We start from the raw sequence: 14,728 nt of genomic DNA on the forward strand, positions 1-14,728 counted from the left end.
CAGTACATTGTGTAAGTACATAGAGTGCATCCAGAAAGTATTTACAGCACTTCTCTTTTTCCACATTTTGTTATCCTTCAGCCTTATTCCAAAATGGATTAAAATAATTTCTTCCCCCAAAGTTCTACTCACAACACCCCATAATGACAACATAAAAAGTTTCTTTTTGAAATTTTTGCAAATTTATTACAAATAAAAAAAACTAAGAAATCACATGTACATAAGTATTCACATCCTTTGCTCAATACTTTGTTGATGCACCTTTGGCAGCAATTACAGCCTCAAGTCTTCTTGATTATGATGCCATAAGCTTGGTGCACCTATCTTTGGGCAGTTTTGCCCATTCCTCTTTGCAGCACCTCTCAAGCTGCATCAAGTTGGATGAGGAGCATTGGTACACAACCATTTTTAGATCTCTCCAGAGATGTTTAATCAGATTCAGGTCTGGGCTGTGGCTGGACCACTCAAGGAAATTCACAGAGTTGTCCTGAAGCCACTCCTTTGATATCTTGGCTGTGTGCTTGGGGTCATTGTCATGCCGAAAGATGAGCTGTTGCCCCAGTCTGAGGTCAGTAGCACTGTGGAGCAGGTTTTCATCCAGGATGTCTCTGTACATTGCTGCATTCATCTTTCCCTCAAACCTGACTAGTCTCCCAGTTCTTGATATTGAAAAACATCCCCACAGCATGATGCTGCCATCACCATGCTTCACTGTAGGGATGGTGCCTAGTTTCCTCCAAACATGACTCCTGGCATTCACACCAAAGAGTTCAATCTTTGTCTCATCAGACCAAAAGAATTTTGTTTCTCATGGTGTGAGAGCCTTTCAGGTGCATTTTGGCAAACTCCAGGTGGGCTGCCATGTGCCTTTTACTAAGGAGTGGCTTCTGTCTGGCTCTCTGCCATACAGGCCTGATTGTTGCATTGCTGTAGACATGGTTGTCCTTCTGGAAGGTTCTCCTCTCTCCACAGTGGAATGCTGGAGCGCTGACAGAGTGACCCATCGGGTTCTTGGTCACCTCCCTGATTAAGTCCCTTCTTCCCGATCACACACTTTAGATGGGCGGCCAGCTCTAGGAAGAGTCTTGCTGGATCCAAACTTCTTCCATTTACAGAGGATGGAGGCCACTGTGCTCATTGGGACCTTCAAAGCAGCAGAAATGTTTCTGTGCCCTTCCCCAGATTTATGCCTCAAGGCAATCCTGTCTTGGAGGTGTACAGACAATTCCTTTGACTTCATGCTTGGTTTGTGCTTTGACATGCACTGTCAATTGTGGGACCTTATATGTAGACAGGTGTGTGCCTTTCCAAATCATGTCCAATCAACTGAATTTACCCCGGGTGGACTCCAGTTAAGTTGTAGAAACATCTCAAGGATGATCAGTGGAAACAGGACGCATCTGAGCTCAATTTTGAGCTTCTTGGCAAAGGCTGTAAATACTTGTGTACATGTGATTTCACTGTTTTGTTTTGTTTCTAATCAAATTGCAAAAATCTTAAAATATATATATATACTTTTTTCACATGGTTGTTATGGGGTATTGTTTTACAATTAGAAGAGGAAAAAATAAATTTCATCCATTTTGGAATAAGACTGTAACAACAAGAAGTGGAAAAAGTGAAGCACTGTGAATGCTGTCCAGATGCACTGTATACCCATTAATAACCATGCATTTTGTGTGTATCTTCATTCAATTATTTATTTATTTATCTTGTCCAGAATGGGAACAGCGCTCTATCCATTGCTCGGAGGCTTGGCTACATTTCGGTCGTTGACACGCTCAAGGTCGTCACTGAGGAGTCTCTCACCACTCAGGTGTGTGTTTTTCTGATTCTGCTGCACACATACTAATGTTTCACTTACAAAATTGACAGTTGCTTTATATCAGTCAATAATGAAATTATTTATAAAATACCTGATTTACATCAGAGGTTTATTATAAATTACATTTTAGCACCCAAAAGAAATTCTGTTTTCTTAATGGGCAAAGATATTAAGACATTTTACTTATTTATTTATAAACATGCATTCAGTATTTTGTAGCTTTTCATTATTTTTGCAAATATTTTAGACACAGTAAATATGCTTAAAACCTTTGTACAGTATTGAAAATGTTAGTCTTATTGACTAGAATATATAATCTCAATTCAGTTTTTTTTCATGCAGGAGTAGTAGTAGTAGTAATAATAAAACATAGTTGCATGTATTTCAATGATAGTCATATTCAGCCTTGAGTATTGTGCTGGGAATGACAAGAGTCTGTAGGATCCATGTCAAGTCTGTGTTCACGTCAAAAGCCGCTTAACAACTTGTCTCTAATTGCAGACTGCGACAGAAAAGCACAAGATGAACGTTCCAGAGACCATGAATGAAGTCCTTGACATGTCCGATGATGAAGGTACAGTTTCAGATTCTGGCTACTGCTTGTTATTGCATCTGATCAGTGTGTAAACGAGCAGCAAGTATTAGTTTGCATCTGTCACAATATACTCATGCAAACATTACCTCAGTCCTGAAAGACAAATATGAAGCACAGTTTGTGTAAAAAGAAAAAAAAAGTACAGATTAGCAGATAGTGTAGAATTTTAAATGTTGCTGCTGCTATTCTCTGAAGTAGTTTATGTGGCAAATCAAATCGGTTTGTCATTGTTTAGCAAATTTCGTCTTATGACAAATTATACAAATAATGAATCTTTATGAGTTCAGTGGTATGAGTATTTCATGAGGTGAAAGCTGGAATGTTCCATTCAACGAGGCCGAGTTGAATGGAACATTCCAGCTTTCAACGAATTAAATATTTGTTCAATTGAAAGAATTAAAAAAAAATCATTATTTGTTTTATATAACAGCGAGAATACATCCTTGTCATTTGATATTTTATTAATTTATGAACAACAGAAAAGGGACTTTGGTGTTCCACTGGTGCTTAACAGTCCAACACGAACTTTAAATTGGAGTTTAATATTGCAATAATGTAGTGTGTGATACCGTGCACTGACTTTGTATACTTCCAAAAGAACAAAAAAAGACTGTGTAGTTCCTCAGCCCAGCGTCACAATTTTCCAGCTTTTCATCGTAACAGCTCTTCATGCCTTCAGACAGCTTACAATGGAGTGGATTTGTTTTTTGTGTGTGTGTTAGAAGAATTAGCACCGTCAATTAGCTCCTTCAAATTGTCGTCCGTCAGCAACACAAACGCCGCCCCTGGTAGTGTGAGCACACGTGGTGGTTGGGGTATGCAACAGCACATTTCATATAGCACCAAAATTGCACACTAAAAAACTATTGCACAGTAAATGAAACACAGCGGCGAATGGTACGAATAATCCATGTTACATGACATACAAGCCACCAATCAAATGACAAAGATCCACTCAGCTGTTATATAAAACACTTTACTTGTAAGAATGTCTCTCTTCAAATAATGAATAATGGGTTCTGAAGGTAAATATATCATATTTTTGTGTTTATTTACTATTGTTATATTGTTTTCTATTTTATGTTTTAGTTTTTTAAATAATTATGACTTTCCATATTTTTGGTTGTTTTCTAACCCTTTCCTCCATCCCACTCACACAGTCCATAAAGCCAATGTCCCCGAAATCATCACAGACGACTATTTATCTGATGTGGAAGAAGGTATTTTTTTTAATCCATGTTTTTTGTTCTTAAATCATCTTTTTTCTTTCTGTTGCTTTTTTCAGAACTCCTCTGTAAGTCCACTCTTCCTGCTTCATAAATACTTTTTTTAATTAAAAATCCTTATTCCAGATGAAATAGACTTTAGTGTTGTTTTCAAACTAGAGCAACACTACTGTGGATTTGGAATCAAGTAAACATTCCCCATTTTCTGATGTTTCTGCAGATACTTGTATATGTAAAATACTAAGGCACTGCTTCTCACAGGCTGCTGTACAGTTCCCACTGTTTTCATTCATTTCAGTGCAGGGAATACCCTCTTTCTGCTGGTTGCCATGCCAACTGTCTGCATATGGCATTATGTGTGTAGCAGATTTGTTTTCACCACGAGTGGAGCGCGCGCTCACACTCTTGTTCCTTTGTCTTCGTGGGCTTGTCAGTGACACGTCCATTGTACTTTCATACATTTGGGCCAAAGCAAACTAAAGCTGCTCCCGTGAACTTTTCACTGTATATGCTAAAAAGACCAGACATACTCTCAGATTTATACCAGTTTATGTTGACTTAAATTTGTGTCTAATAATCTTTCTGGTGCTATGATTCCACTCTCATAACTGGAACATGATAGATAATGAAAATATACCAGGATCCAGACATGCAGGATTCTGCTGTGATTTGTTTTGACTTCCTTTGACACTGCGCTTTTGGCGAGACATGTGATCACTTGATGCTTTGACATTCCTGTTATGCAGGATCACTGTGGCATGATCCCTGAGGGAGGTTGCAGCTTCATTTAACATCACTAGACAACAGATTTAACTCCTCTCACACAGTGCATTAAACAATAAGTAATAAACAATCAGTAATGTTGCCGTGTTTAAGCTCACAATTTGAAAACAATCTCATATATCAACTCAAACTGCATTATATGTAGAGCTAATAGTGAGACAAAGACGATAAAACAGAAGTACTCACTGTTATCTTATTCTAAAAGGGGGGGGGGGGGCGTGTCTCATTTTGTCATGCTTTTTGGTGAATCCTAAAATGTTGGTGTAGCAAAAAACAATTGTTTGTCTTTTATTGTTTTGGCCGTCTCCTGCTGTCATTTTGTATTTAAAGCGGGTCATAATGTATCAATTCTGTTTTTAGTATTTTGCTCATAGTTTCATACCATATGGAGCAGCAGTTAACTCTGTCACCCCCAAGGCATCTTGGGCCAGAGGACCTGCACTGCTGCAGAAACCTTTAAATACATGGTTGAAAGTGTTTTCTGCTTGTTTTTAAACAGAGGTGGATTTTGGAAATGTCTACTTCCGCTATTCCTGTAAGTGTGAGAATTCGCGCAAAAAGCAAAGCAATCGGAATGCAACTAACTCCAGTAACCAGTCTGGTGTGTCTCATCCTGTCAATGTGAGAGCATTGTTTTCGTTGTAGATATTTGGTCCAGGCAGCGCCTTTCATTTGTGATCTAAAATTATATCAAGTGTAACTCCAGCACATAATTATACACACCACATGCTCATGTACACCAGTTGGGCAAGAGCAACAATTAATTTCGCTAACACCACACAGCGTCATCTAGATGAGGACACAACACCCATGCCGGTTTTTATTAACTGTTGTGGACTTTTCACAAGCGTTTTCCAAAGGTTGTAAATTTGTCATTTATTTAACATTTGATCAGTGCATGATAATCTGGTCATGGTAAATCAATAGAACTAATGATAGTTTAATCTTATTTTACATTGAGCCTTCATCAAAATTTGTATTTTATCTTAAATTTTGCATATATTCAAAATGGTAACTTTTAAATTGTATGTGAAAACATAATCTTAGTTTTTGGGACCCCTCGTATACTGGTAACATTGTGGCTTGTGGCAGGTTCTGGGTCATGAAATGTCACATAAAACATAACTGGGCCCGGTTTCATAAAGCAGTCTAATCTTGTTTAGTCAACTAAACTCACTTAGTTGACTAATTTTTTGAAGTTAGCTGTTGCACAAAGCACTTAGACGACTAAAGTTTTGCGTTGCCCGACTAAAGTTTTTAGCCTGGTACAGAGGAGGTTAATCTTATTTTAGTTGACAAAACATAAGTGTCTTATCTCAAAAACAGCAGCTATCATGTACCACCACTTGATGGAACACTCAAGAGCACCCCTACATCGCTCGTATTCCTCCAAAAGGAGAGCTTCCTCCGCTTTTGGTTGTAGCAGACCACAACTGTCGTGATGTGTTTGTGACACTTCTCACATTAGCCACACGGCATCGCTGTTATGCTGAGCAGCGTTGTGTGCACAGAAAGGCTTGACGGAAGTGTAGAAGAAAAACTACTAGGCTAAGAGCTAAGCATGTCGTTCTGCAGTTCATATGTGTCTATATATATATATATATATATATATATATATATATATATATATATATATATATATATATATATATATGTGTGTGTGTGTGTGTGTGTGTCAGAAATTCAGTTTGCGTTTATTAAATTCCACGCAGATTAAACGTAGCAGACACGGATTATTTGTTAGAATTGTTTTAGCAAGTTTTCATGCAAGTTTGCATGGGTATCATGCATGCAGTCTCTTATTAACGTGATGAAAAGCATAAAAAAAATTACATTTTTGTAGTATAATATTCATTTACAATTCTCATTATGTGGATTCTCTATATGTTGTTTGACTGCAGCGACTCTCTGGCACACAAGGGATTATGGGATACGTCAGTAGGGTGAATGCCTGTGAAAAGCGTAAAACGTATAATCTACAAGTTTAGCCGGCGGTGTGAAATGGGTGATAATGGTGATAATGTTGGGTGACTAACTGTAGGCGACTAAGTAAGTTTACTAGACTAAAAGATTAGACTGCTTTATGAAACTGGGCCCTGGATTCAGAAACAAGTGCCTTCCAAACATACAGTAGCAGAAGCAGTTTATGGCAAATATACTGATGTCAGCAGATCTTCCATGGAACATATTCTGAGGTTTCTATAATAAATGGCCTCTGAATGTTTATATTTAATAAGTAAAGAAGTGTTACATATCTTATTACAAGCTACACATGCTAGTAACTGATACTGTCTGATCTTTATTAAAATTTGTATTCGGGCTGTTAAAGTTAATAACTGCGTTGTTGACTGCTTCTATGCTACATTTTTTTACGACTGTATGTGATATGTGTTGCTGCTCCCAGTGGCGAACAAAAGGCAAGCAGAAGCAGTGCCAGTATGCTACAGCACAGTAACTTGAAATGTTCCATGATAAAGTATCTTTCCTGAATCGTGTCGTAGTTCATGTATCCAGATACATATACTGTTATTTTCTAAGGGAGTGGTTCACACCCTTTCAAACAGGGCGCATTATCTGCCCAGTAACAGGTGCGGATTAAGATGAGGGCAAAACCTGATCAGGACATCTTTACTACTACGACTACTACCACACAGAATGAGTCATATTAATGACAGGTTGCCAGGAATGTGCATCTAATTTAAGAACCGTGCTTATTTGCACATTGGCAAACAAAAAAAAAAACAGTGGTTTGTGCATGTTTGTGTTTTCCTGAGGCTTTTTACAAAAAATAACTGATGCCCAATGTGTGTGTTTCATTTCTGATAATTACTTTCAGTCCCTTAAATAATACTGTGTATTTATTCACAAACGCCACTAATGTATCCGACTCAAGAAAGTGTGTTTTGTGGTTTGTTAGTTTTCCCAGTGTGGAATAACAGAATATTGGGATTATATAGTGAAGTTGAGTGACAGAAGCAGTTGGAAGAGTGAACGCAAATATGCAAAGCAGACAGATGGAAAGAGAGTAATAGTCAAAGGTTTGATCTGATAACAGGCCAGCGATGTTGTTCGATTGTGCACACGACTGACAGGTTCACGTTAACTGTTGGACAACTTGGCCAGATTAGTCGCGCACCCACTTACTATTTCTGTCCTGCGGTGAGCTGCTGGTGTGTGTGTGTGTGTGTGTGTGTGTGTGTGTGTGTGTGTGTGTGTGTGTGTGTGTGTGTGTGTGTGTGTGTGTGTGTGTGTGTTCACAGGCGCACACTCGTGCACACAGTGGATAATCCTGGAGCAGAGTGGGTAGGCAGGAGAAAGCCGATCTGTTTGTGTGAGTGCCGAGCTGTGACAGAAAGATTCGCAGAGAGAGAGAGCAGGAGGGAGGGAAGGAGAGAGAGCAAGTTGAGGCAAGAGCAGCAGAGAGACCGTGAGGAAAGTGGGGGAGAGCCAAAACAAGTGGTCACAAAGTCAGAGTGAGTGAGTTACTCAGATCGGGGTGATCTCCAAACAGGAAAACCAGCTGAATGAAGTGTTTCAAAGCAGGAGGTGAGTTTTGACTCCCACAGGGGTATTTGTTCTCGCCGTGTTCAAGTAAGAAGGGATCCTGTGGAATGGTTTGGAATGTGGCCAGATGGGGGTCTGTAAAAAACGTGTGTGTGAGAGACAGGTTGTTTTTTTTAAGGGGGAGGGGTACTGCAGCAGCAGGGGATTTGAGGACAGGGGAGGTGCTCTAAGGAGGCGGATTGCTGTCCTGGGCTTTGCATGTTGCTGGAATTCTTTCCTTTCTCCTTCTCCTCTTCGTCCCACCGCCTGCATGCACTTGTGCCTCTGTCCCTGTTTAACTCCTCACCTCCTTTCCTCTTTCAACTCTGCACTCACCAGTGCATTGGCAGGCTGTGATCTACCTCTGAGGAGAGTAACATGCAACTAACTGTTGACCCGGTAGGCCTGTAAACGTAGGTTTCAATTCTTTATCCGCTTTACTTATTTGAATGAAGCGTCCGATTGGTTTGCCGGTTGTCCTGCTCAAACTCAGATGTACATTATCAAAACTGCACTTTACAACATATATATAATGCTAATTATCTCTTTGCTGCTTTATTAACATAAAAGCCTGAAAACATTTGTTTCCAAACAGGTCGCGGCTGTCAGTTGTGTTGTTTTTGCCATGCATGAATGGAAGCAAAAGGCTTTTACTGACAGCAAGACTGTGTGTGTGTGTGTGTGCGCGTGTGTGTGTGTGCGTGTGTGTGTGTGTGTGTGTGTCAGACCAAAGCTGAACTGGAATATAGCCTTTGGGCAGAGGATTCATTGATTTCTTTGGCACAGTCTGCATGGACAAACTGTGATATACTGAGAGTTTTAATTCACTTTTGTAACACTGGAAAAAGATTTGCGGGATGTGCCTCGCACAAGAGCATCATGACATTATGTGAGAGGAGAATGTAACTCATTCACGTCCAAACCAATCAGATTCATGACAAACCTGGTGGTTTTGAGACGTGGAGTGATGAAGAGTCATAAGGTCCGTTTCCACTGCCGGAACTCAACCTACTTTTGCGATTTTGGAAATCTTTACAGGAAGAGATGCATAATTAGCCACCTCAGCTGTTGTGTCTCCATTGTGGTGAAGACCCACTGAGATCATGCAGATATGTATGCAGTGACGTAATAATTCTGCAACAGTTTCAGTTGTTCCCGTTTCACAAGTCTGGTTTGGCACTCGTTGTCTTGTCCGCTGTGAGTTAACAACCGATCAGCCTTGAGGCCCGCCCAATGATTTTTCAGGGTCACTCAGACATACCTAACCCAGAGCATGGACTTGTCTAAGTACTCTGAAAATCACCTTCTAGGGGTGCTCCCTGCAAAAGTGTCTGTGCCCCTGAAATGCTTGGCAAGTTCCTGCAGTGAAAACAAACTTATTGAAAGATGGTAGGATGTCTTCCTTATTCTTCACTCTCACTGTCTTCGTCCCTGTGTGTTTTGAACTACCAGGTGAAGATGCAATGACGGGGGAAACGGACAAATATCTGGCTCCTCAGGACCTACGGGAGCTGGGCGATGACTCTCTGCCTCAAGAGGGCTACATGGGCTTCAGTGTTGGTGCGAGGTCGCAGAGGTAAGCCACCTCATCCCTACTGTCATGACTGTTTCCTATTTTGGAAAGATATACATATAGCATTTATAGTTCACAGTTATTAAGAAGATGTTTTTTGTGGTTCAAAAAGTGACAGTGTTTTTATTTCTTTCACATTAAATATGTTAAACACTTTGACATTTCTTGAAAATGCAATTTACATAAACTCATCCAACCAACAAAACCTTTTGCAAACAAATTGTTTGCAAATGCTCACATATTCTTTTAAAAAGTGCTCAATTTATATTCAAAATATGCATGTTTTCACATGACTGTACATAGAAGACAAGATGTACTGTGGCTTTTTTGTTTGTTTGTTTATTTTTTGGCTGGGGGGGTGGTTGTTATTTAAAGTACATGATCACTGTATCACTGTGCTGTTCTCTGTTAGAGTGGTATATCACTGTGGTATGTGGGGCAAGGTCCTTGAGCCCCAAGTTGTTCCCGGTGTGCAGTTGAGCACCTTGCATGGCAGCACCCTGACGTGTGCGTTTGTGTGCGTGAAAATGAGGCATCATTAATGCCTTGAGCTTCTGCATATGATTGGAAAGTGCTGATTTGCTGTCACCAAATTAATTTGTTTTACTTTTAGAAATACAGTTTTGCCAACATTATCCCAAATCAAAAAAACGTCTTGCTGGGTTTTGCATGCACAGAGAGACAGTGCCACAGTTACAGTGAGTACAGCAATAACTGACTAGCCAACTGTTGCACATTTTGCATATTCAGCATGCATTTGACACTTGCTACATTATTATGCAAAAATGTCCCAGATGTGTGTAAATAAGAGCAAAGAGCTGTAGCGGACAGTTCTGCTGCTTTATTTTTCCCTGTTGCAGCCAGCAGTCAGCAAGCTGTGTCAAGCTGCTGCTAATAGCATATGTTTAGTAATGTACTTCACAATAAAAGCATTTTAATGTCAGCAGTGATATGCAGAACAAGAGCACGGTAAGAGGTTTATTGTGAAAAGGTGTCACCAGCATGGCACTTTGCCTCATGATAGCCAGGCTAATGATAAGGTTCTGCTTCTGACAGATGGGGCTAAATTAACACTTATTTTGACAGAAAGCTATTTAGAAACATATTATATAGATTTTATCAAGTGTGACCAAGTATAACACAGCCAAACACAAGGATGGACTCTCCATTAATTAAAATTATGAGAGCTACATAAGTGAAGTCCTGGAAACACACAGACATATTCTACAGTTGTGAATGAAAGTCATGAATAAAAATTTGACATTCTCCAATCAGTGAGTGGTGAGCCAAAAAAGTGTGCATTAGTCATTAATATGATTTTTTATTTATATATATATATATTGATATATACATATATATATTGATATATACATATATATATATATATATATATATATATATACGAGGGCTGTCAATAAAGTAACGGTCCTTTTTATTTTTTTCAAAAACTATATGGATTTCATTCATATGTTTTTACGTCACACATGCTTGAACCCTCGTGCGCATGCGTGAGTTTTTCCACGCCTGTCGGTGACGTCAGTCGCCTGTGAGCACTCCTTGTGGGAGGAGTCGTCCAGCCCCTCGTCGGAATTCCTTTGTCTGAGAAGTTGCTGAGAGACTGGCGCGTTGTTTGATCAAAATTTTTTCTAAACCTGTGAGACACATCGAAGTGGACACGGTTCGAAAAATTAAGCTGGTTTTCAGTGAAAATTTTAACAGCTGATGAGAGATTTTGAGGTGATTCTGTCGCTTTAAGGACTTTTCACGGTGCGAGACGTCGTGCAGCGCTCTCAGGCGGCGTCATCAGCCTGTTCAAGCTGAAAACCTCCACATTTCAGGCTCTATTGATCCAGGACGTCGTGAGAGAACAGAGAAGTTTCAGAAGAAGTCGGTTTCAGCATTTTATCCGGATATTCCACTGTTAAAGGAGATTTTTTTAATGAAAGACGTGCGGACGGGTCCGCGCGTCGGGACGCAGCCGACGCGACGCGGCGGCACAGGAAAAACACCTCTGTTGAAAGCCTTAAGGACAAGTTGGAACATGTCCTGCCTGTTAAACAATTTCTCATATACTCACTCCACTGAAAGCCATCAAAAGCCGCCTGGATTTTACAAATGGTTATCAACACGGAGGTGTTTTTCCTGTGCCGCCGCACCGTGTCGGCTGCGTCCCGACGCGCGGATCCGTCCGCATGTCTTTCATTAAAAAAAACCTCCTTTAACAGTGGAATATCCGGATAAAATGCTGAAACCGACTTCTTCTGAAACTTCTCTGTTCTCTCACGACGTCCTGGATCAATAGAGCCTGAAATGTGGAGGTTTTCAGCTTGAACAGGCTGATGACGCCGCCTGAGAGCGCTGCACGACGTCTCGCACCGTGAAAAGTCCTTAAAGCGACAGAATCACCTCAAAATCTCTCATCAGCTGTTAAAATTTTCACTGAAAACCAGCTTAATTTTTCGAACCGTGTCCACTTCGATGTGTCTCACAGGTTTAGAAAAAATTTTGATCAAACAACGCGCCAGTCTCTCAGCAACTTCTCAGACAAAGGAATTCCGACGAGGGGCTGGACGACTCCTCCCACAAGGAGTGCTCACAGGCGAATGACGTCACCGACAGGCGTGGAAAAACTCACGCATGCGCACGAGGGTTCAAGCATGTCTGACGTAAAAACATATGAATGAAATCCATGTAGTTTTTGAAAAAAATAAAAAGGACCGTAACTTTATTGACAGCCCTCGTATATGTATATATATATATATATATATATATTTTTTTTTTTGTAGCAAGTATAAAAATTACACAGAAATCTAACAAACTGGGATTTCCCAACGTATTTCTAATAGTACCATAATGGAATGTTGTTTCTTTTTAAAGATGTGGACTTTGTATATACCATCAATGATAACAAAATATATATTCAGAGAAAGATAACACAAAATGATGTAGTACTTCAAAGAATGTCATAAACCCGTGCACTGTATACAGGACTTAATTGTTGGTAATTATTACCTCATAATGTTCCGATTTCAAGAGTTGTTGGTTGAAAGTGTCGGTATGTGTTGGAAGTGTTTGCTCTTTCATTTAAAGTGAACTGCTGTGGACAGCAGTGTGATGCCACACTTGTGTGCTTGGAGGGTTTTCAAAACAAGGACACATTATTGATTTGATTTGATCGTTTATTTAGTTCCCATGGGGGCAATTCAGGTGCAGTCAGCAGTAAAAATTGCATTCATAAAAACACATCATACAAGTTCATAAAAACACAGCAGAATAAATATACAAAACAAAAATCAAGAAATAAGGTGCAAGTCAGTGTAGACTTAAGTGCAACAGTGAGTCTTTAGGTGTTATTTAGGAGAGCAATGGCTGTGGGAATAAAAGAGTTTTTTAGTCTGTTGGTTCTGCATCTGGGCATTACCAGGCGTCTGCCCGAGGGCAGAAACTTAAATTGTGAGTGCAGAGGGTGTGCCGAATCAGCCATAATTTTCCTGGCTTTTGACACAACCCTTATTTTAAAAAGGTCCATAATGTCCGTGCACTGAGTTCCCATAATTTTACCACAATATTACAAAGACGGTTGCGATTCTTAAGGTTCAGTAAGTTGAGCCAACACAGGAAGGAAAAGGTTAACACAGACTCCACAAAGCAACTGTAGAACATTTTCATGAAGACACCATCTACGTTGTAATTCCTAAGTTTTCGCAGAAAGTGCATTCTTTGATGCGCCTTACTGTACACTGCATTAACCTGCAATTCAAAAGATAATTTATTGTCAATTTGGGTGCCCAGATACTTATAATTCTCAACAACATCTATGGGCTTCCCATCAATGGACATTTGATTCAGAACAGGTGGTGTTTTCCTGAAATCACTGTGCATTTCTTTAGTTTTGTCCACATTTATATATAGAGAGGATGAATGGCACCACTCTAAAAAGTCCAGCAAGACCAAGCTATGGTCTGTGGAGTCATCACCATGCAGAAGGGACAGATATAACTGAATCATCTGCATATTTTATGATGTGATGATTATCATGTTGGCTTTGACAGAGATTAATATAAAGAACAAACAACAAAGGAGATAAAATGCAGCCCTGAGGGACTCCAGTGGATGATACAACAGCATCGGAGAGAGTTTCATTAACTCTGACTCTCTGCGATCTGTTAAAAAGTCAGTAATCCATAAAATTAGGCCAGCATCAATGTTCATGTCTCTTAATCGCTCTGCCAATACATGTGGTTGTATGCAGTTAAAAGCGGAGGAGAAATCAATAAACAACATCCGAATAAAGGTATTTGCACCTTCAAGATGCTGCAAAGCCAGATTAAGTAGAGTGGAGATCGCATCATCCACGCCCCTTCCAGATCTGTATGGGAACTGGAGTGGGTCTAACACTCCCTGTGTTTGTCTTAAAAGCTCCTCTTTCACAATTTTCTCAAAAGTCTTCATAACGAGAGATGTTAGTGCTATAGGCCTGTAATCGTTCTGTTCTTTAGGTGACTTGTTTTTTGGTATTGGAACAATTGTTGAGGATTTCCAAAGGGAGGGTACTCTGCGACGTTCCATTGAACAAGAAAAGATGTGGCAGAATATATCAGCCAGTTGCTCTGCACACTTTATAAGTACCCTTCCCCCAATACCATCAGGCCAGTCACAAACCAGTCTAAATCTGTGATAGTGAGCACTTCTCCTTTGCTGAGATAATCCAGCCCACCTCACAGGTGTGCCATATCAAGATGCTGATTAGACACCATGATTAGTGCACAGGTGTGCCTTAGACTGCCCACAATAAAAGGCCACTCTGAAAGGTGGAGATTTGATTTATTGGGGGGGATACCAGTCAGTATCTGGTGTGACCACCATTTGCCTCATGCAGTGCAACACATCTCCTTCGCATAGAGTTGATCAGGTTGTCAATTGTGGCCTGTGGAATGTTGGTCCACTCCTCTTCAAAGGCTGTGTGAAGTTGCTGGATATTGGCAGGAACTGGTACACGCTGTCGAATACGCCGGCCCAGAGCATCCCAAACATGCTCAATGGGTGACATGTCCGGTGAGTATGTCGGCCATGCAAGAACTGGGACATTTTCAGCTTCCAAGAATTGTGTACAGATCCTTGCAACATGGGGCCATGTATCATCCTGCTGCAACATGAGGTGATGTTCTTGGCACAACAATGGG

At 40.2% G+C, this 14,728-nt stretch overlaps 1 protein-coding gene across 13 annotated transcripts in view; it reads left to right on the forward strand.

The window, feature by feature from the left end:
- Positions 1–14,728, forward strand: part of LOC117531578 (ankyrin-3-like) — a 233,287-nt gene that overhangs the window by 134,904 nt on the left and 83,655 nt on the right. For 10 of the 13 annotated variants that reach the window (XM_034194708.1, XM_034194695.1, XM_034194706.1 and 7 more), the window contains 4 exons: positions 1,721–1,816; positions 2,327–2,399; positions 3,581–3,640; positions 9,425–9,548. In XM_034194708.1, coding sequence (XP_034050599.1) covers positions 1,721–1,816; positions 2,327–2,399; positions 3,581–3,640; positions 9,425–9,548 — 353 coding nt within the window. The remainder of the gene's footprint in view (positions 1–1,720; positions 1,817–2,326; positions 2,400–3,580; positions 3,641–9,424; positions 9,549–14,728) is intronic. The other 3 variants (XM_034194709.1, XM_034194705.1, XM_034194704.1) reach the window with 1 other exon arrangement.

This window comes from Thalassophryne amazonica, chromosome 18, assembly GCF_902500255.1.
Source record: "Thalassophryne amazonica chromosome 18, fThaAma1.1, whole genome shotgun sequence".
In the NCBI taxonomy this organism is placed as follows: Eukaryota; Metazoa; Chordata; class Actinopteri; order Batrachoidiformes; family Batrachoididae; genus Thalassophryne; species Thalassophryne amazonica.